The sequence below is a fragment of the Abramis brama genome (genome assembly GCF_963993115.1).
Source record: "Abramis brama genome assembly, chromosome: 18".
Taxonomy (NCBI): Eukaryota; Metazoa; Chordata; class Actinopteri; order Cypriniformes; family Leuciscidae; genus Abramis; species Abramis brama.
Genome location: NC_139980.1, coordinates 18,293,267 through 18,316,910, shown reverse-complemented (window position 1 = coordinate 18,316,910; position 23,644 = coordinate 18,293,267). Strand labels below are relative to the sequence as shown.

The 23,644-nt window shown below is 41.7% G+C and overlaps 1 protein-coding gene across 1 annotated transcript in view; it reads right to left on the bottom strand.

The window, feature by feature from the left end:
- dlgap2b (discs, large homolog-associated protein 2b) overlaps positions 1-23,644 on the bottom strand; it is a 100,259-nt gene that overhangs the window by 42,446 nt on the left and 34,169 nt on the right. Inside the window, exon 2 of the mRNA XM_084090301.1 lies at positions 8,151-9,298. Coding sequence (XP_083946427.1) covers positions 8,151-9,227 — 1,077 coding nt within the window. The 5' untranslated portion in view covers positions 9,228-9,298. The remainder of the gene's footprint in view (positions 1-8,150; positions 9,299-23,644) is intronic.

The following is a 23,644-nucleotide window of genomic DNA, read 5'->3' as shown; positions in this document are numbered from 1 at the left end:
TTTCCCTGATTTCCTTGGTAAATCAGCTTCACAAAAAAGACCATGCTAAATTTTGGTGGTGAACAACACGGCTGTGCGGCTCGACTAACTGGTCCAATAGCAAACCAGCACTGAAATTCATCTGGTCTTTTCAGTAGGGCTGAGGTAATCTCACATGTGACTCCTTGAGTTTCAGAACAGATCTCAATAATGTCCCAAGCTGTGCTCAGATTTGCCAAGATACCAAAATATTCAAATCAATTCAATCAAACAGTAGGCTTAATGCTTCCAAGACCAAATTACAAAAAAAGATTTGTTTTTTAACTGAATATAAAAATCATCCATTTGGACTGCACAGTTTTGACATAAATTAAGGGTACGTTTACACGACAACGATGTACTAAAAACATTTCCTTTGTGTTTTACGCGCACAGACGGCAACTTTGTCAAAATGATCCCCGTTCACATGAATCCGCGAAAACGGCTAAATACTGTATGCTGTATTATTCATTCTAGGCCAGTATTTGGCGATGTCACTTTGTAAAGAAACACTTTGCGCCAATAGACTGAATACGTAATATGATTGCGCATCACCGTTTTCACAAATTCATGTTTTTGTAGTTTACATAGAGACGATAACGGTACCGTTTTCAAATGTTTGGGTTTTCAGGCCCCCAAAACGCAGTTGTCGTGTAAATGAACAGCCAAAGCGCATAAAAAGTTTTCAGATTTTAGTTGAAAACGGTGTTGTGTAAACGGCCACTAGTAGACTTAACATAATTCATATTTGAGTCAGTCATACATAAACAGGTACGATTCCTGTCATAGTACAAATAAACAAATGTGATTTAAATGTACAATAACAAGGTTTATATTTATCATCAATAAATCCAATTTGTATTAATCTCATACATTTTAACTAACTGAATATTGCTGGTTCCACAGCTAGCCATATTTTAACAATGTTCAAACTTTTTATCTGTAGTAATGTAATTGTTTTCACAGTGAACAGATTTATGCTGATTCTACGCAATTCAAATAAATGCATTTAGAAAAATCAAATGAATGCAAATAGCTAATAGTTAAGGGTACGTTTACACGACACCGATATGCTTAAAACTGATAAGTTTTTCCTTTGAGTTTTCCGTGTACATTGTCAAAACGATCCCCATTCACACGGATCCACGAAAACGACTAAAAACGCTGTATTTTACTGCCAGGCCATTAGATGTAGACATTATAGACTGAACACATAATACGCATGTGAATGATGTCATCGTTTTCAGAGATTCGCATTTTTGTCTTTTTACAAGGAGACCGTTTTTAAAAAAGTTTGCATTTTCAGGCACCCAAAACGGCATTGTCATGTAAATGAACGGCCAAAATGCATAAAAAGTTTTACGCTTTTAGTTGAAAACGTTGTCATATTTCCAGCCCATAATTATATCCTGATTTTTCTTGCATACAAAAATCTTGTTCTTAAACTGTTTCATTTATTACATTTATTAGTGTATAGAATATTGTGTATTCCAAAAGGACGGGAATTTTATCTGCAGTTCAAACACATACATTTAAAAATTGAGAAATTTTTTTTTCTGAGTATAGTATCAACATTTATTTCATAGCAGTATATATTTACTGTCTACCAATAATTGCCTAATTTGTTGACAATGGGAAAGGGGAATTGTATAAGAAAAAAAAAAGATAAAGACTTGCCTGGACATGTCTTTTTCATCAACTTAATTCAAATTCCCACAAAGCCTAAACTACCGTTTTGCACGTTAAACCACTACAACCCATATACACATCTGGCTGGTTAAACACACTGGAACGCAGCTGAATTACAATGAGATCAAATCTGAAGTTCATGGCTATTCCTGAATGGTTAATTAGTGAGTGTATCTAGTTAAATGTCACTTAAAACTCACCCAGGCTGTCATCTCTCTTGAGCACTGACAGTTTCTAATGAGGTCGACAAAAAAGGCCTTGCTTTTTTTTCCTATGCAAACATGACAATGCTGTAGAACAGTATGTGCTGACGATTTGTACAAAGTAGACCTCAGCTCCTCAGTACAAGGAGTCTACTGGTACTTATGCCATAATTAAGCTTCAAGGAGGAAGATGTCATTTTGATGTCATGAACTGGTTAGCTGAATAACACTATGTAGCAGTCAGCATGACCTATATTTGCCCCATGCCATAATTCAGATTGAGAATCAGAAGCAGTATGCAACAAAGCACAATGTGTGAAATACTGTATCCCACAATGCAATGTGTTTGAATTGATTTTACATTCCAGTGTGAAAGTTGATTTCATTAAGATCTGTTAAAATCATCAGAATGAAATTAGCGATGGAATGACATGGATTTTTAATGGACGATGTCAATATCTTAGAGCAGGGTGGACGATTAAAAGCTGATGCATGTAATAGCAACCTATTTCATTTAAAGATAACACATGCTGCAATGAAATTTACATTTGTTTTACATTTACTACATCAGAAATAAATTATTTGAAAATGAATCAATAAGAAAAAATGAACTTGATGAGAAAAAATTTAAAATAAAAAGAATGATACTTTAGATAGCAACTTCTTTGTGTATCCTTGTAGTGTTTTTCTCAAATTGTTAAAAACATGCTGGCGTTCTCTCCACTGTCAAAATAAAAGTACCGCTTCCAACACTTAACGGCCAAACAGAAAAATGTATTTCCCAATGTCATTCACTTAAAAAATGCCAAATATCTGCCGAAACATCAGCCTTGCCAATATACAGTGAGGAAAATAAGTATTTGAACACCCTGCTATTTTGTTCTGCCACTTAGAAATCATGGAGGGGTCTGAAATTGTCATCGTAGGTGCATGTCCACTGTGAGAGACATAATCTAAAAAAAAAATCCAGAAATCACAATGTATGATTTTTTAACTATTTATTTGTATGATACAGCTGCAAATAAGTATTTGAACACCTGAGAAAATCAATGTTAATATTTGGTACAGTAGCCATTGTTTGCAATTACAGAGGTCAAACGTTTCCTGTAGTTTTTCACCAGGTTTGCACACACTGCAGGAGGGATTTTGGCCCACTCCTCCACACAGATCTTCTCTAGATCAGTCAGGTTTCTGGGCTGTCGCTGAGAAACACGGAGTTTGAGCTCCCTCCAAAGATTCTCTATTGGGTTTAGGTCTGGAGACTGGCTAGGCCACGCCAGAACCTTGATATGCTTCTTACAGAGCCACTCCTTGGTTATCCTGGCTGTGTGCTTCGGGTCATTGTCATGTTGGAAGACCCAGCCTCGACCCATCTTCAATGCTCTAACTGAGGGAAGGAGGTTGTTCCCCAAAATCTCGCAATACATGGCCCCGGTCATCCTCTCCTTAATACTGTGCAGTCGCCCTGTCCCATGTGCAGAAAAACACCCCCAAAGCATGATGCTACCACCCCCATGCTTCACAGTAGGGATGGTGTTCTTGGGATGGTACTCATCATTCTTCTTCCTCCAAACACGTTTAGTGGAATTATGACCAAAAAGTTCTATTTTGGTCTCATCTGACCACATGACTTTCTCCCATTTCTCCTCTGTATCATCCAAATGGTCATTGGCAAACTTAAGACGGGCCTTGACATGTGCTGGTTTAAGCAGGGGAACCTTCCGTGCCATGCATGATTTCAAACCATGACGTCTTAGTGTATTACCAACAGTAACCTTGGAAACGGTGGTCCCAGCTCTTTTCAGGTCATTGACCAGCTCCTCCCGTGTAGTTCTGGGCTGATTTCTCACCTTTCTTAGGATCATTGAGACCCCACGAGGTGAGATCTTGCATGGAGCCCCAGTCCGAGGGAGATTAGCCGCTTTCCGACCGGAGGAACCTTTTCACAGTTCCTAGAACTATTGGCTAAAGTACCCGGATATTGGCGTGTTCGCACCGCAGGAACTAGGAACGATTTTAGTTCTAGGAACTCCATTTGTAGGAACTAATTTGGGTCCTACTTCAGAGTAGGGTATAAACCAGCACTATAGGAACTATCCGTGACGTTAGTGTACGCTGATTGACCGAACGCACGCGGAACATCAGCACCCGCCATTTTTAAAACAGCTAGAATGTAAACACACAGATTATAGCCTATATATTTACTCCATAAACTATACAAACATGGAAAACAGTGATATATGGGTCTCTAAACCTTTATGCTGAAGAGAAAATCCAACGCAACTTTGAGGGGACCAAGCCAAACATGATTATGTTTATCTGCCCAGCTAGCAACACTGGACATCAACCACACGGCATAGGCTAATAACCTTTTTTCATATACTGTCTACTTTCTATAACAGTTCTATCTAATAAGATATTAAACAGTACTGTTAGACAGATTGCTAACTAATAAACACAGAGACTGCGAGCATTGTTTGCTCTGGCGTTCTCAGCGCCGCCAAAATAAAGGTCCGTCGCGCCGTCAAAATAAAAGTCACCGTGCTTGCGTCACTCCCTTACCCCTCCTACCAGTTCCTATGGCCACTTGGCCAGTGCGAACGCAAACAGCAAAACCGAGTTTGGGGGAGAGTAGTTCTTAGAACTGTTTAGAAGTGGACAGTTCCTAGAACTAAGTTCCTATAACTACTTGGTCGGAAAGCGGCTATTGACAGTCATGTTTAGCTTCTTCCATTTTCTAATGATTGCTCCAACAGTGGACCTTTTTTCACCAAGCTGCTTGGCAATTTCCCCGTAGCCCTTTCCAGCCTTGTGGAGGTGTACAATTTTGTCTCTAGTGTCTTTGGACAGCTCTTTGGTCTTGGCCATGTTAGTAGTTGGATTCTTACTGATTGTATGGGGTGGACAGGTGTCTTTATGCAGCTAACGACCTCATACAGGTGCATCTAATTTAGGATAATAAATGGAGTGGAGGTGGACATTTTAAAGGCAGACTAACAGGTCTTTGAGGGTCAGAATTCTAGCTGAAAGACAGGTGTTCAAATACTTATTTGCAGCTGTATCATACAAATAAATAGTTAAAAAATCATATATTGTGATTTCTGGATGTTTTTTTTTAGATTATGTCTCTCACAGTGGACATGCACCTACGATGACAATTTCAGACCCCTCCATGATTTCCAAGTGGGAGAACTTGCAAAATAGCAGGGTGTTCAAATACTTATTTTCCTCACTGTATCGGTTGACCATTAAAGGTGCAGTCAGCAATTTCTGAGAAACGCAGTTGAAAATTGAGATTAACAATTTTGTGTGTGTGTGTGTGTGTGTGTGCGTGCGTGTGTTTGTGTGTGTGCTGAGAAAAAAAAAAGACGTTACGATCAGACAAGTTGAGTTTTTTTTTCTTCAGTAGAACAGTACAGAAGGTTTTTACGTGAAACCGTGGTCCTTGGTGATTCATATAACGCAAGTCAGTGGTTACCGTTACTTTAAGATGAAAAAAAACATACAGGCAAAACAAAATTAATACTTGTGGCTCCTGACAATACATTGAGGTCTTATGAAGAGAAATTATCGTTCTGCGCAAGAAACTGAACATTATTTACAACATTATTAGCTGTAATCCACAGCCTCGGCAAACGGTCCGGAGCGCGTTCACGACAGTCTGGGGTATGAGATTTCTGTTGCATTTTGAAGTATGCTCGGGAACAAGAGAGGGAGGACACGTGTGTTGTATTGTTCATCAAAATGGTACTTACTTGTGCTTATCCTGGAAGCAACCTATATAAAAAAAATAAGATTACGTTTGCTTGCGTGATCTCAATCGGGAAGATTGACTTTTCACAGATTCCCAATGTTTGAGCTCCCACGCATACGTCATAATGCAACAGGAAGCTCGCGCTCTAGACTGTCGTGAACTCGTTCAGGACCGGTTGCCAAGGCTGTGGATGACAGGTAATAATGTTGTCAGTTATGCTCAGTTTCTTGCACACAACTAATGTTTTACTTCATAAGACCTCAATGTATCGTCAGGAGCCACGGGTATTAATTTTGTTTTGCCATTGACTTGCATTATATGAATCAGCAAGGACCACGGTTTCAGCTCAAAATCTTCTGTACTGTTCTACTGAAGAATAAAAGCCACTACATCTTGGATGGCCTGGGGATATTAACAGCAAATTTTATTTTCTGGCTGAACAATTCCTATAATACTTACTGTACAATTACTATTTTTAAATAACAGTAGGTAGCATACAGTGTATACTGCACATTATTAAAGGGATGGTTCGGAGTAAAATCAACCTAGGGTCCTTTGCAACATGACCTCGAGCTAAACACCCCCCCCCCCCCCCCCCCCCCCCCCCAGAAACCTTTTTTCCCTTGGTCGAACATTATTAAAGTTAGAGCTTATTTAGAGAAATCAGCCGGATGGCTTAGTGCAGGCGCTAATGGATCCAAGGATGCATCTCGTAAATTACCCCACTAATAATGCCCAGAATGGTACCAAACTTCTACAGTAGTACAAATAGGTTCTGTACTCATAAAACGAGGCATTGGAAAGTTTGTAAGTACATCAGGAGTTTATTTAAATAACACATGCCTGATGGCTTATGCTACCGCTAACCCGGAAGTCGATGTCACTTCCTTGATTTGGGAAAAGCGCGTAAAAGTCCTGGCAGAAAGCGATGCGTAAGGATGTAGTGTAACAACGCCCATTTCCAGGAATGCACTAATATTTTGTTGGTAGTACCAGTTTGCAACAATTATTAGTTAACACTAAATTGTCAACACTTCGGAAAAAATAATAATTCGTCGTTACACTACATCCTTATGCATCGCTTTCAGTAGCATGAGCCATCAGGCAAGTGTTATTTAAATAAACTCCTGATGTACTTACAAACTTTCCAATGCCTCGTTTTATGAGTACAGAACCTATTTGTACTACTGTATAAGTTTGGTACCACTCTGGGCATTATTAGTGGGGTAATTTACGAGATACATCCTTGGATCCATTAGAGCCTGCACTAAGCCATTCGGCTAAACTCTAAATAAGCTTTAACTTTAATAATGTTTGAGCAAGGGAAAAAAGGCTTCTGGCGGGGTGTTTGGCTCGAGGTCATGGTGCAAAGGAGCCTAGGTTGATTTTACTCCGAACCATCCCTTTAAGTAGTCTTTTGATGAATTTGTCTTGCTAGTTCCTGACACACACAGAACAAACATTAGGCCTACAGTGAGTAAGAAAATACATAGATTTGCTCGAGATTTCCTGTCCTTACAAAACAAAATAAAACTGTTTCACATCATTGCTTTTATTTGATGAAACATTTTCTCACTATCACATGATTTAACTGCAGTCTTTCACTACATCACGGATCATGTTTGTATTGATCCCCTATTCTTAGGCATCAATGTTTCCTAAGGGCCTTAAACAATAACAGTAGATAACACTTGATAATCAATTACTAGATTCAATTGCATCTTGGCCCACAAACATCTGTTTGGAAAAAAGAAAATGGACTAAACAGACTGTTTTTCCCTACAGTTATGAAAAATGCACAAAAATACTGTAAAATAAGTCATTTACGCTACTAACCACTTACACTGTAGCACCGATTGCGTCAATTCTAAAGTGCAACGAAACTGCATGAAATCAGGGGTTCTCAACTTTGGACATTGAGGTCTACTTTCCTGCAGAGTCCACTTTCAAACATACCCGAACAAGCTTTTCAAGGTCTTCGGGATTAGTTGAAAGTTATACTAGGCAGGTGAGTTTGATCAAAGTTCAAGGATCAAGGCAGGAAAGTGGACCTCAAGGGCCAGAGTTGAGACCCACTGCACTAAATGGTGTTTGAGTAGCGATTAGTGCCTGCATTCAAATACTTGCATAGAGTATGTTTTGGGCTTATGGGTAGCCAGCCCAGAGTGAAATCTCATTGGTCCAAAATCCTATTCCACAAAACAGTAATTTAAACATCCGATACATTTTGATTGGCTTTGTGTTGTGTTGTGTTGTGTTGTGTTGTGTCGAGTTGTGTCGAGTTGTGTCGAGTTGTGCTGTGTTGGCACAGCATTTCCGTTTTCAGTGTAGACAGCCAAATTACTTATCCCTGGTAATGTGTCACGTCACACCATGATACACTAATTATAAATGTGATTATATCACAAAATCATGACTGGTTAATTTCTGAACAGCAGTTGTGGCACCATCATGACATCTTCTCAAGGATGAAAGCCACGACTCACCTGTAGGTAGTGTGAAGACCGGAATGATGGTTTAAAGTCCTGATGCATCATGGGCTTCTCCAGGTTAAGGGAGGACTTTCGATAGGCCTCTTTGGCCTGACTGACGGTAAGTGTTGACCAGGAACTCCTCTTCATGAACTTTCCCTCAGGTGCCATGGATTCGCAGGCCGAACACTTAACGTCGTTGTTGCTTTTGGAGGTTTTGAGTGAGTGGTCTCCAAAGTGACTGTGCATGGATTCTGGGAAACTGTGACCGACGTGTTCGTGATGGTGGCGGCTCAAAGCGCTGGCCGTGCGGTAGGTGCTGTCACTGTCTAGGTTGTCATCCGAGCTCCACCAGCCCCCTGTCCCCGACCGGTGCCTGCGCTCCTTGCTTTTACTGCGTTTGCTGCCGTGCTTGGATGAGTGATGATTGCCGTGGTGATGGTGATGGCTTCCCCCACCTCCACTGTCACCTTTAGTGCCATTCATCTTGGACGATCCCTCCAGTGAGTGGGATTTGGTGAAAAGCTTCTGGACGGAGTGCACCAGGTGTCGGATACGACCGGGGCTCTCGCTGCGCTGTTCCCCTCCAGTGCCGGCGGATGTGCGTTGGTACTGCAGCGTATGGAAGCCGTCGCGATGAAGCGGAATCTGCTTTTCGAACTGGTCCAGCAGGTTTGCGGGGATGCGGTTGCTCTTGCTGCTGCCGTGGTAAGAGGCAGATGTTGCAGCAGCGGTGGCGGCAGATGTGGCTGAGGTGGTGATGGCTGCACAGTCTTCCCGGGCAGCTGGGTCATAGTACTGTGAACTGTAGTGCATTCTGGGAAAGGTGCTGCTGGAAAGGTGGTCGGCAGGGGCAGTGGAAGGTAGCACCATGGGTGACATGATCATGCAATCGGAGTGAATGGAGCTGCGGGGGGAAAGACGGTGATGGAAGTCCATGACGCAGGTCTCCGTGGGGCTGAGCAGGTAGTGGTGGCGTAGATCGGACACATGCATGCCATGCAGGTCATGGAGATGCTCGCACTCCGCCAGTCCACACGGGGGCAGTGTGGGAATATGGTGCGGCGCGCGACCACCTGATAAGCCCTTCATGTTCCTGGGTGGAGTGAGGCTACTATCCACATTGAAATTTCGGGATGGCGACCAGGAGGAACACTGCTGGTCTGGAATAAAGAGAAGGACATTCAATATTAGCAATTTTACTAGATTGTTGAATTCGATCAAACACTCAAATATCTGTCCTGGCCAACACACTCTCATACTATATTGACGCTTTTCCACTGCATGGTACGGTTCGGTACAGCTCACTTTTTTTAGCTTTTCCACTGCATGGTACGGTTCGGTACGGCTCACTTTTTGGAGCTTTTCCACTGCATGGTACGATTCGGTACGGCTCACTTTTTGGCACTTTTCCACTCCATGATACAGTTCGGTACAGCTCGCTTAAATATACCACCTCGGTTGAGGTTCCAAGCGTGCCGTACCAATGCTAAAATGTTATGTGTAAACACTGCTGATCACTGATTGGTCAGAGAGAATCGTCACTACCAGCGTCATTGGATTTGGGAAACAAGACACCAAACCCACTGGCAGCAACAGCCACCGCAGTATAATTTGTTCACACAACTTTTTTAAACGACTTGCTTTAAACGACCGTCACACGCAACTTGAAAAAAGAAATGGCTGAATCGTGGTCAGTAGACGAGGTGCAGACGTTCCTCTCGTTGGTAGCCGAGGAGCGGATAATGTCACAGCAGTAGGTGGCACCACTATAACGATCAGTCTATAATCCCACCCACTTTGAAGCGGTACTAAACTGCAGTGGAAAAGCAAACCGAGCCAAAGCAAGCCGTACCGTGCCAAGCTGAGCCGTACCACGCAGTGGAAAAGCGAAGCGAGTCGAGCAATGCCGTACCATGCAGTGGAAAAGCGAAATGAGCCGAGCCGTATCGTATCGTACCGAGCAGATTTATCCTGAATAACAAACACTCTTCTTTTTTTTGGAGGATTCCATTACTTTAACCAAGGCTAAACATTTGTGGATAAAATAAAAATTCTATCATTTGCTTGTAAAACGTAAAATTTTTGCTCAGTTATTCTGGAAAAATCATAAAAGTAATCTAATGCATTATACTTCTTGTGAATATAGAGTCATGCAGTTGCTTTGAATATGGAGACATTTTTATTTTATTTTAAACCACTGATATTAAATGCCACTGTTTCTTGTGTATCTACATTTATCTGCCCATTCTTTTTATTACTGTAATAGGGCAAAATTATTTAATATAAATAAAACTTAAAACTCTTTAAAACTGCAGTGAACCAAAGACAGTCTCAAAAACGTGGTTTGAAACCGCTGGTGTTTCTTACGTCAAAAACTACATTGTAACCAATCACGTCAACGTGTGGGCGGGCTTTAGCATATCATTAACTATGCTGAGAAGCAGGGGAGTCTCAAGAGAAGACAGGTTATCCCGGTATATTTTTAAGTTGATAACAAAAATCTGGTCAATTTAGCAATATAGCGGGTGAATTATGTATATGATGTAGATTACGATGTTATGATGAACTATATGCCTTTCTAAACTGACTTTCTATGATGTTCAAAGCGTTAAGGATGCTGATTTTTAGAAGAATTTCCAAACATGTACTTCCATGACTGCATGCACCATCCAGGCCACTGGATTTGAAATGAATGGGAATGTATCCATGTATTATATACCTCCTTACTTTCATAGAAATTCATAGTGATAGTATTTAACTTTCTTTCAGAGAGACTCCCTTTGTTTTGACTAAAGGGATCCAGCAGGAAACTTCTCTCTCTTTGCATTCAATTATATTTTCTAAGTTTTGATTGTGAGTTAAACTAATGTTGACAGTAAAAGAATCTTCTTTCACTTCTTTCAAAAGAATGATGATCACAAGAGAGAAAAGGGTTTGCATCTTTCTGATGTAACATTTGGAAAACCTGATTGCCTGATATGCCTGAATTAAATTCAACAAGCATAAAACACTGAAAAGCGATGCCTTGAACTCCCAGGAAAGCCCAAACCTGTAGTTTAGTTACAAGTATGGATGCTTTAATCCACAGCACATGCATTAAAGAGACAAGGTTAAATGTCTTGCTCAAGGGCATGGTGGTGATAACTTACAAACATGGATTGGGGCTCAAACCTGGGTCTTCTGTCGAACAGTCCAATTTTAACCACTACACCACACATCCAGGTCTGTTGCAGTCTCTTTACAAAGAGAAATGTAGGGGTGGGTGGTTTGTTTTGGAGTCTTCTAAAGCCATATGACAGCTTTGTGTGAGGAACCGACATCACACTGTAAATCAATTAATTGGTTTGAGTAAGGTAAACTTAAATTAAATTAGTTCAATCAAATTAACTTTTATGAGTATTTAGAACTTTATTTTTCTTTTGAGTTCACAAAACTGAGACATTTAAGTAATCAGAATTGTTTCATTGTTTTGAGTTTTATGAAATTGTTTCTTTTAATTTAGACAAATAAATTTAACTAAAACTGGACTGGGATTTCTATTTCCCAGCATGCTTTGCAATGACACTCGAAAGGGAGAGTAAATGCTAAAATTAAGTGATACACCATTTTTGTTTGTGCAAGATTAATATTAAGTTTGAGATTTAACAGTGTTTAATGTTTTGCTATGCTAATTTAGAAGGGTTTTTGGGCAGTTACCATCATGGTGACGAGTGAAGCATGAGCTTGGTTTGAGAACAGATTTCTGTTAAATGTTATATATTACTGTACTCTTTCAGCTATTGATATGCTATGCTAATGCTATCAAAGCATTGTGTTACCAATTAGCAAGTTAGCAGTTATTGAATTAGCAAGTTAAAGCTAGTCAAGTTTCCAAATATTTTAAGTTAAGAGCAATTAAAATGTATGAGTGCAACATAATCTGCCAGTTCTACTAACTTAAACTTTGAATTTCTTAACTTAAAATATTTTTTGCAATTGATTACCTCAATTTTTGGGGGTTTATCACCTTATTTGGGTTTACAGTGACAGGATGCACTGAAAATGTATACTTTGGACCAACTAAAAATACTAATACATTTAAACAATTCTATGGGGAGTGTTATTTGCTTTTAGAGAAACTAAACAAAACCGGAAAAGATGATTTTTGATTAGACCAATAACAAAATGCACTCTAAAATGACAGTTGTTTCAATTTGTTCAGTGTGTAAGAGAAACACAAACAGCCAGTCTAATGTAGCATCATCCAAACCTTTTGTTCACATTATAACAGCTAATACCAGTAAACGACAAATTAAAGATAAAAAGAAGAAGAAGATAGCGATGTGTCAGAGGAGAAATCAGAGCAGGAAACACCTTTAGCGCTAAATCTCTTCTTACATAATGCCTAGGGACTATAATCCATTGCAGCATATCAAAGAGAATGAGATATAACACAGAGTTGTCATAGTAACCATTGCTGAGGACTCTGACCATGAAAAGCAGATTTTAGAGTTTGTTACACAAGTATGACAGTAATTCACAGCAGGACTGCTGTTCACAGCCTTTACTGTATTTCAATGAAGAAGCATTTATTTCATTATTCCAGTTTATACATCTGTATATTTCAAATCTGAACACAAGCCATCTAAAGAGCTCATAAGGCCAATGAGTTTAGGAGGCAGTAAATGAATCTTGATGGAAAACTATTATTGAGCTTCTAAGCCAAATTAGAAAAACTATCCCAGTTAGGTTTATGCAACCTTCCCAACATTTCCCGTTTCTCTATTTTTACAACACATTGCTACAGGAAAAGAACATGTGGTTGCTGTGGCAACTAAATGAGTCAAAGAATGATAAGCCTGCAGAATGTTACAATACATGTATTCTCGCATGTAGCATCTCACCTGACACACAATTACACACAATGACACATTCAGGGTCACTCACTACCTGAGCAATGAGGGCTGATTTGTGTGATCCAAGAAAAAAAGATATATGTCACAGATTTCATACCTGAGACACTAATACAATCTGTTATGTAATCTACAGTCCTCAAGGTAAAGTTATTTCTTTCTATGAATCATTGCTGTATACAGTATACATTATCTATCTATCTCTCTCTCTCTCTCTCTCTCTCTCTCTCTCTCTCTCTCTCTCTCTCTCTCTCTCTCTCTCTCTCTCTCTCTATATATATGTCTTATGCTCATCAAGCCTACATTTATTTGATCAAAAATAAAGAAAAAACTGTAATATTGAAAAACATTATTACAATTTAAAATAATGGATTTCTATTTAAATATACTTTAAAATAGAATTTATTTCTGTGATGCAAAGCTGAATTTTCAGCATCAATACTCCAGTCTTCAGTGACACATGATCCTTCAGAAATCATTCTGATATGCTGACTTATTATCAATGTTGGAAACAGTTGTGCTGCTGCTTAATATTTGTTATAACCTGTTGTACTTTTCCCAGGATTCATTGATGAGTAAGAAGTAAAAAATAAAATAAAAAAAAACCCAGCATTTATTTAAAATATAAATCTTTTGTAACAATATACACTTACACTACCATTCAAATGTTTGGGTTCAGTCTTTTTTTTTTTTTTTTTTTTTTTAAGTAAATTAATACTTTTATTCAATTGATTAATATTTTATCAATTGATAAAAAGTGATAGTGAAGATTCATATTGTTAGAAAAGATTTCTATTTTGAATAAATGCTGTGTTCTTACCCTAAACTTTAAATGGCCTAAACTTTTTATTCATCAATGAATCCTGAAAAAAGTGTCACTGTCAGGGTTATACACTGTCTATAGTTAACTTTTGAGTTTTGGTTCAGTCCTCATTGTTTTCTGTGTGACAGTCTCTCTTGCCTAATCAGTTGCCATAGTCGTTAATTGAGTTTCCCAGGTGTTGTATGTCACTTTAACGATCTCTGTGTGTATTTAAGCCCTCAGTTTACTCAGTTCTGTTCTGTGTCGTTTATGTAATGTGGTTGTGTTTTCCTCTGAGCTTATCCTGTGTTCATCTGTGGATTATATTAAAGACTGTTTCCTTTTGGGCCATTCGTCTTCGTGAGCTACTTTACTGTGGCAGTCACAGGTTCCAAAACAATATTAAGCAGCAGCACAACTGTTTCCAACATAAGAATATTAGAATGATTTCAGAAGGATCATGTGACTCTGAAGACTTGAGTATTGGCTGATGAAAATTCCGCTTTGCGGATAAAAATAAATTAAATTTTAAAGTATTGTATTTATTTATCATTTTCCATCATTTTAAATTGTAATAATATTTCAGAATATTACTGTTTTTTTCCTGTATTTTTGATCAAATAAATGCAGGCTTGAAGACCGTAAGAGACTTCTTTCAAAAACATTAAAAATAGTAATGCCTTTTGTCCGGTACTATGTGTATGTGTGTGTGTGTGTGTGTGTGTGTATATATATATATACACACACACACACACACACACACACACACACACATACACATAGTACCGGACAAAAGGCATTACTATTTTTAATGTTTTTGAAAGAAGTCTCTTACGCTCTTCAAGCCTGCATTTATTTGATCAAAAATACAGGAAAAAAACAGTAATATTTATATTATATATATATATATATATATGTGTGTGTGTGTGTGTATATGTATATAAACTCTTCTAAAAAATATATTTTTTAGTAACTCTACACACAAACCATAAAATGATTAACCATATACATGCCAAACTACACACAAATATGACAAATGTAAAACACTATACACATAAGTAAATTGTAACAAATGGTTAACTAGTTAAGGCCACTTAATATACAGTAAAGCTTCAGAGAGTAACTTCAACTCTAATGTAAGCTAACTCTCAAACCTTCACTGAATAATGGAATACTAACTTTAGCTCTTTATTTATATCCTCATAATTTACTTGCTATCATATAAAACATATCGAGTTATAATCAATAAAGTGCCAGAGCTAAAACAGAGCATATTTTCAGAACTCTCCACTGGCATACCCTTTTATATTTCTTCCTTAAAATACAACACAATCATGTGTTCAAAAAGTACTGCAAAACCAGAATGACCCAGGAGGACACTACAATTCACCCAAGCACCAAACAGATGAGACTATTTACTTAATTAACCACATTTACTTAAAGTCCCCCTGTAGTTAATAATTGTATCCCTTAAAACTCATCTTTGATCATCCAAATTACATATTTAAATTACATATTGTGACGTCAGAAACTTTTGTCTTTGGTTCACTGCAGTTTTAAGGAGAAAATACTCAGCAATGGTGTTGACTTATGAATTTGCACACGGTTTGACTTAAAGCATATTAAAAACACCACATAGACATAAACAACATTAAAAGCTTGATTTTCACCACAAGGGGACTTTAAAGGAAAGCTGCACTTGTATCATCTCCAGGGCTAGTTGCATAACTCAGAATTATGAATTCTTTCCACCTCCACACCAAATCTCCAGTGAAACAAAAGATCACTAGCATAGAGAGCAGAGCAACAGGCATCAATCCACCGGCACGTGAGCTAAAAATATTGCAACAGGGAGGGGAATATTGCCTTCCTGTAGGGGGTCACTGAGGTCCCACGAAATAATATGCCATTAGTGTAAATACTGATGTTGCACCATGCTATTGGCAAAAAGCTAATGGAGTAAGAGCAGGAGAGCTCGCCTCAGTAACTAACACTCGAATAAGACAGACAAGAGGTTTCAGGCGCTAAGCTCCTCTTCAGCGAAGTGACGGTAATCTAACCCAACACCTAAAAGAGAAAAGGCAGCTGGCTTTCTCTTCCATTCAGACAAATCAACGTCTGAGAGAAAATTAAGTTTACAGTCAGTTCTTTGTGTTTGGTCCCAATAAACTGTTACATAAAGCTGAAGGAAGCGAACGCCAGAGAAAAGAGTTGCGCTGGGTGCCTGAGCAAGAGCTCACCTTTGATTCAGTCTCCCACTCACGCCCACCGCTGCCCTCGCACACACAGGACGGTGGCGATCTGATGGCGGGACCCATCGGCCCCTGCTAGCGAATGCCTCACCCAATAAACAGCTCCTCACTTCATGACAGAGGGAGAGGAGAGAAAAGAAAAAGGTCGAAATGAAAATCACAAAAATGATGGGATGAAAAAACTGATCTAAAATCGTCAGATTATAAAGGGGTTCACTGTCAGTTAAAGTCCCACTGTAGTCAATCCTTTTATCGCTTAAAACTCACCTTTAATCACCAAAATGACATATTTAAACGTTTTTTCCTTGAAAAAAAATCGTTATGCCTTAAAATATCTTGAATGTAAATCTACACCCTTGCCTAATTTGGTATACGTGGTTTTATAAATATGCAAATTAGCCCCGTCTCCACTCACTCACACCAGCTCAGAGATCCACTCGTTGACGCTCACACATTGACGTGATTGGTTACAAGGTAGTTTGTGACGTCAGAAACACCAGCGACTTCAAAACGCGTTTTTGAAACTGTCGTTGGTTCACTGCAGTTTTAAGGATAAAATACTCAGCAATGGTGTTGACTTATGAATTTACACATGGTTTGTCTTAAAGCATATTAAACACATCACATAGACATGTTAAACAACATTAAAATGTACTCGGTTACTAACGTAACCTCGGTTCTCTCTAGAAGAGGGAACGAGTATTGCGTAAGTTGCTTGCGCTACGGGTAAAGTCATCTTTGCTCGAGATATGAAGCCAAATATTATCCTTAATTTTGTATTTATTGTCAACGCGCTGCAGCAGCTAGCAGACCTAGAGCGGGCTAACTAGCGCGCTCATTGGCTGCCCTGCGGCAACTGCAGCAGCCTACCACTGAGCCCTGCGCGCCCTCACGCGTCACAGCCCGCCAGAATGGGGGTGGCTTAGCGTATAAAGGATGGGCTCGGAGGCTGCTTACCTGGTTTTCATCGACTGATCAGCTCGTGGCGCGAGCACGGCAGGTTACGCAATACTCGTTCCCTCTTCTAGAGAGAACCGAGGTTACATTAGTAACCGAGTACGTTCTCTTACGAGAGGTTCTCTCGTATTGCGTAAGTTGCTTACGCTACGGGAACCCCTTGTCAACGCCGTGCGCGCCAAGCATTCACCACATAAAGTCCCAGGGGGTGCGCCCCGGGGAACATAGATTAGTGGGAATAGACGGCCAACTAAGTGGGCCAGTACATGTACATAAGCACACAGTGTCATGTGGCAGGGAATACGGAGCGGCACAGCCGGTCCATACTGAGAAGAGAATATCAATCATTTTAGTGCAGCTCAACCAGGGGAGCTGGGATTAATGTGAGAGTAGCCTGCGCATGAACGAATCTGAACAGCACATACTCATAAGTTAGACTGACAAAAGTCTAGCCTGCAGGGCAGGGACTTCTAGGTTATAAAACCTAACAAATGTAGAGGGGGAGGCCCAGCCTGCCGCCATACAAATGTCATGAATAGAAATCCCGCTGGACCAAGCCCACGAAGAGGCCATGCCTCTAGTGGAATGAACCCTAACGCCCAAAGGGCACTGCAGGTCTTTAGACGCATATGCTGCCGCGATAGCGTCCACTATCCATCTGGACAGACTCTGTTTCGAGGTGGCAAGGCCCTTGGGAGGTTAACATCGACCTCGCTACCGGATTCCGGTAGAGCCGATAATGTAATAACCTGCGCTCTGAATGGAGTGCCAAGCACTTTGGGGACATAACCGTGTCTCGGCTTGAGGATGACTTTCGAGTCATTAGGTCCAAACTCGAGACATGCGGCGTTAACGGATAATGCATGTAAGTCACCCACACGCTTGACTAATGACAGGGCTATCAGAAAAGCGTTTTTGAGCGAAAGGTATTTCAGATCCACAGTCTGCAAGGGTTCGAAGGGATGTGCTTTCAAGGCCTCCAGGACTATAGAAAGATCCCAAATAGGAACCGACGGGGGCCGCGGGGGATTCATCCTCCTGGCTCCTCTAAGGAAGCGGATGACAAGCTTGTTCCTTCCTATTGACTGGCCGCGCGTCGACTCTGCGAACGCCGCAATGGCCGCAACATATACTTTGAGCGTGGAAGGGGTTCTACCCATATGAAGGAAACAAAGCACCCACCAAGACTCCACAGGTTAGTGGATCTAGGTTTTTGTCGGCGCACCAGCTAGTAAACACAGACCATTTAGACGCGTAGAGCCTTCTCATAGAGGGAGCTCTAGACTGCGTGATCGTGTTCATGACCCCTTCTGGCAGAACAACGGGTATCCGTTGACTATCCATGCATGCAGAGACCAGCGCTATGGATGACGATGCCAAATCGAGCCGCCGGCTTGAGAGAGGAGATTCCTTCTCACCGGAAACAAGTCCGTCAGCCGCATCAGCTCCGGGAACCAAATTTGGTTCTCCCATCGCGGGGCTATTAGGAGCACCGAGTGGCCAGTCTCCCTGATTCTCCTGATTACCTGTGGTAACAGCGAGATCGGGGGAAAAGCATACAGAGGGCAGCTGGGCCATGTCTGGGCCAGCGCGTCCTCGTTCTTCGAGAAGAACATTGGGCAATGAGCGTTATCTTTTGACGCAAATAGGTCGACGTTCGCTTTGCCGAAACGGCGCCACAGCAGCTGGACTGTTTGAGAATGCAGGGACCATTCCCCTGGGGGGACGTTGTCCCTGGACAGTCTGTCTGGACCGTCGTTCAGGTGACCAGGCACATGAGCGGCTCTCAGCGAGAGCAGGGAGTGCTGAGCCCAAACGAGGAGGCGTTCCGCCAGAGCATTGAGATTTCTGGATCTGACACCGCCCTGGCGGTTCACGTAGGCCACCACAGACATATTGTCCGTGCGAACCAGTACATGGTGGCCCCGCAGGAATGGGAGGAAATGCTTCAGGGCATTCTCGACCGCTAACATCTCCAGACAGTTTATGTGAAGGCATTTTTCCCAGTCTGACCATTGGCCAAAGGCCGATCTGCCCTCGAAGAGGGCGCCCCAACCTAGGTTGGAGGCGTCTGTCGAGATAACCTTCCGGTACGAGATAGCACCCATTGTCACTCCCGACTGGTACCATTCGGCCGCTATCCAAGGCTTCAGAGCTGAAACGCAGCTCTGAGTCACCCTGATACGCAGACCGCCGGAAGCCTAAGCTCGGTGTGGTACCCGTGCGTTCAGCCAGCGTTGTAGTGGCCGCATACGCAGCAAGCCCAGCTGAAGCACAGCTGCAGCTGAGGCCATGCAGCCCAACATTCTCTGAAAAGTTTTCAGGGGAGCAAGGCTGCCCGTCTGGAATGAAGCGGCCAGGTGTCGAACACGGCGCGCGCTGTGTCGACAAGCAGGCCGTCATAGACACAGAGTCCAGTTCTATCCCCAGAAAAGAGGCTGTCTGACTGGGCAGTAATGAGCTCTTGGTCCAGTTGACCGTGAGACCCAAGCAGTGGTGTGAAGTAACGAATTACAAATACTCACGTTACTGTAATTGAGTAGTTTTTTTCAGAAATTGTACTTTTTTGAGTAGTTTAATTTTTTTGTAATTTTACTTTTACTTGAGTACATTTTAAGTGATGTATCGGTACTTTTACTCCGCTATTTTCCTTCTTTTGTGGTCGTTACTCATTACATGCTTGTTTTAAAATTTTATTTTTTGATCCATCAACGTGATTGGATCGCGTAATCGGTCTCGTGACTGTCATCAAATCAAATCATGCATAGAAAACTTAAACCGCCAAGGCACCAACTACTGTTAATTATGGCTGCTGTGGACGTGCATTCTTCCTGCATCAATTCAATCGAGATATCAGCGTCTTCCTCTAATATGCTAAGGAATATTTACATTTCTGCTTACTAATATATTTATATAGGCTGGCCTATCTACAGCCAGGGCCTGACATTTGGTGTTATTGCGTACAGTACAGTGTTTACTCCCTCAAGGGATGAGTTCATAATGCAGTATTCCCGCTCCCATTTACTATAGCGAGGCGCGCGTCGCGATCTGTGCACTGCTGTCTCGCGCTCGACATGCAGGAGTCACTTGGAGAAGTCGGCAGCTCGTTCTGTGTGGTTCGCGCTGTGAAAGTGTGTTGGGGACACTCTAAAACTGTGGAAAAACACCCTCTGTACTAAAATTGGAGGACCAGATTCAGTATACAGTGTAACGTTAGCCTATGAATATGACATTAATTTGAACTGCGGTTCTGTCAGTGCGTGACTACAGCTCGTTAATAAACAACGTTTTTTGATTGATCCATTTCATACAATCCGCCTTCATTCAGCAAGTGCACTTGCGCAAAAAAAAAAACATTTTTCAAGTTCAACATTTGTTGTTGTGGATGCTACTGATATAACAGCTTCGCCGAGACTACAAAGAGATAGGCCTATGCATTTGTTTGGGTGTGTTTTATTTGTAAAAGTTTCCCCAGATATATCCCTATTTATTGCACAATTTGTGATACACAAATGTAATTCCTTACAAATTATATTATTATCAGCATTTCAATTTGAGTAAATGTAGCTGTGTTAAATGTATAAGGGATGATGCCACCCTTTTAGAACAATGTGCATTTACGTTTAAATTGTAAGATATAATGGCATGGAATTACAGTGTAATTCATGTGAGCTCACTATCTTAGCCTTTTTCAGTTTATTAGGTGAGGTAAATTGATAATATTAGTGATTCCTGTTTCTTTTTCAGAATACTGCTAAATTGGTACCTGTTTGAAGAGAATCTTTTTTTTTTTTTATCTCTCTATTTAACCCATCTCATGGTGTGTGTGATGCTGAACTATCGTATGAGTTTCTAAAGGTTTGTAGTGCGCAGTTTTTATTATATGGAGGGCTGAGCGATATTGAATAAAAGTGTGATATGTTATAACTCATCAAATAATGCAATATTTGATATGCAATACGATAATGCTTAAAGTGTATAAAATAAACTATACAAATAAATTATCTTTAAAATATATTTAACAATATTTAAGTACTGTTTCACATTCTTTTTGCTGCAGTGTTTTACAGTAGCATAAGAAGTGTTTTTTAACATCAGTGTAAACCACAGAGTTTAGGGTTTCAGGTTATCCTACATTAGGTTTATTTAACAACAGAAACTGAATAATCAATTGTAAAAAAATAAAACATTGCTTAGTTTTCACTGTATGAATTAAATATAGAATGATTCTTATTAAAGCTACAAAAGTTATTCAGCCAAGAGTGAGTGATTTTTCTCTTTGACTTTTGTTCATAACCCCAGTTATTGGAAGCCGTTGCGATATGCATATTGCGATGTATAGCCTACATTTGCGATATTTCGATAATTCCAATATATTTCGATGCAGTCCTAATAAGGAGGTAGAATCCGCAGCTCAGTACTCACTACTCACTACTCATGAGTACTTTTAAATAAGCTACTTTTTTACTTTTACTCAAGTAGTTTTTTGGACAAGTACTTTTTACTCAACTCACACTACATTTTTCGGAATGTAATGGTACTTTTACTTGAGTATGTTTTTTCAGTACTCTTTCCACCACTGGACCCAAGTTCTCCAGATGGCTGAGAAGCAACGTTCTGTGAGATATTAATTCCATCTCTGACTGTGCTAGAATCAACCAATCATCCAAATAGTTCAATATTCGCATGCCCTGACTTCTGAGGGGAGCGAGAGCCGCGTACATGCACTTTGTGAATGTACGGGGTGCTAAAGACAGGCTGAACGGAAGGACGGTGTATTGATATACCTGACCGTCAAAGGCGAATCTCAAGAATGGCCTGTGACGTGGTATTATCTGAATCTGAAAGTAAGCGTCTTTCAGATCGAGAGAGATAAACCAGTCCCTCGGGCGAATTTGCGCGAGGATTTGTCTGGTCGTGAGCATTTTGAACGGTCGCCTCATGAGAGCTTTGTTCAAATATCTCAGATCTAAGATAGGTCTGAGAGCTCCATCCTTCTTTGGCACGAGGAAGTACCGGCTGTAGAAGTCTGACTCGCTCTGGGAAGGCGGTACTGGTTCTATGGCCCTTTTGCATAGAAGCTTTGCTATTTCTGCGCGAAGTAGGTGTGCTACTTCTTGATTCACTCTCGTCTCGGTCCGTGCAAGATAGCGTGGGGGCCGGCGGGCAAATTGCAGCGAATAGCCCTGCTTTACTGTATTTAGCACCCATTCTGACACTCCCGGAATCGCTTCCCATGCTTTTGCATGCATAGCTAGGGGTAGAATGGCCTCTCGGTTCCGGTCTCCACACGGCGTGGGCTCGTGAACCTGAGTCTGAGGTATTGGCGCGGTGAGCGTGCTCTCGACGCCTGAATACAGCGGCGCGCTGAGAGCGGTGGCTGGCCTTTCTGCATGTAATGTCCCGGTCACCTTGGGCGGGGAACATTTCACAGAGAGAAGCCCAGGACGCGTGTGTAGCGCGGGGCGATTTGTGTTTGTCAATAAGCGTGAGCGCTTGCGAGCGGGCACAGGACTTACATTTATACCATAGCCGGTGTGTGTCGGCTTTATGTGTTTTGTTCCCTGTGATACCTGTGTAGCAGAGCGGGAAGCGAGTAGGTGTGGGCACTGTACCATGGGCACATTTCCTACATCTAACACTCGGGCGGCACATGCCAGCTTTATGAGAGTGGGCTCTGCGAGAGTGAGTGACACAGGGGGAACCGTGCTTGTGTGTAGGGGTGAACACTGGGAAGCGGGCACATTTTCTACACTCAAAACACCATCGACGTGAGCCGGATAACCAGAAATTACACTCTTTATGAGATATCTCTGGGTCGCCGTAAAAACGGCGTTTGGGTGCAGGCGAGCGGGCTGTACAGCGCGTTCGTTGGCTGCAAAATACACATCTGCAGTCGCCTCTTTTAAGGGAACTGACAGAGCGAGAAGCTTTGATGGCGGTCCGGCCGCGGCGGGACTCAACCATCTTTTCCTTCTTGCGGCTGCTAGGAGGACTTTGCGGGCTCAGGTTTCAGCGTGATCTTAGGCCGAGGTCCCCGCGGGGGAGGCGGCCTGTGACGGCTTGACGAGCGCGACCTCTGGCGAGCGCCTTGGCAGCGTTGCGAAGGCAGAGGCTGGGAGGGCTGCTGGGTAGAGCTTTGTGCAGGAGGCTGTTTTTGAGAGCGGCCTGCGGCGGAGCTCGAGCGTCGAGGCAGGAAAAGCTTCATGGCCTGTGTGGTTTTCTGCACTTCAGAAAAACGGTCGACAATCCCGCTCACAGCTGGGCCGAAGAGGCCGGAAGGAGAGAGCGGGGCGTTGAGGAAAACGGCTCGCTTGGCCTCCCTCATGTCTGTGAATGTCAAACAAAGGTGCCTCTCCGTAACGGTGAGCGAGGCCATGCACCTCCCGATAGCCTGGGCCACGGATTTAGTGGCACGAAGGGAAAGGTCCGTCGCGCTCCTTAAATCTGTAATGGCAGACTGGTCCGAGCCTTTCTCATCCCACTCACGGAGGAGATCGGCTTGGAGAATTTGGAGAACTGCCATCGAATGCAGGGTGGAAGCAGCCTGTCCAGCGGCGGTGAAAGCTTTGGGTGGGAGGGCAGCCTTTGCACGCCATCCTG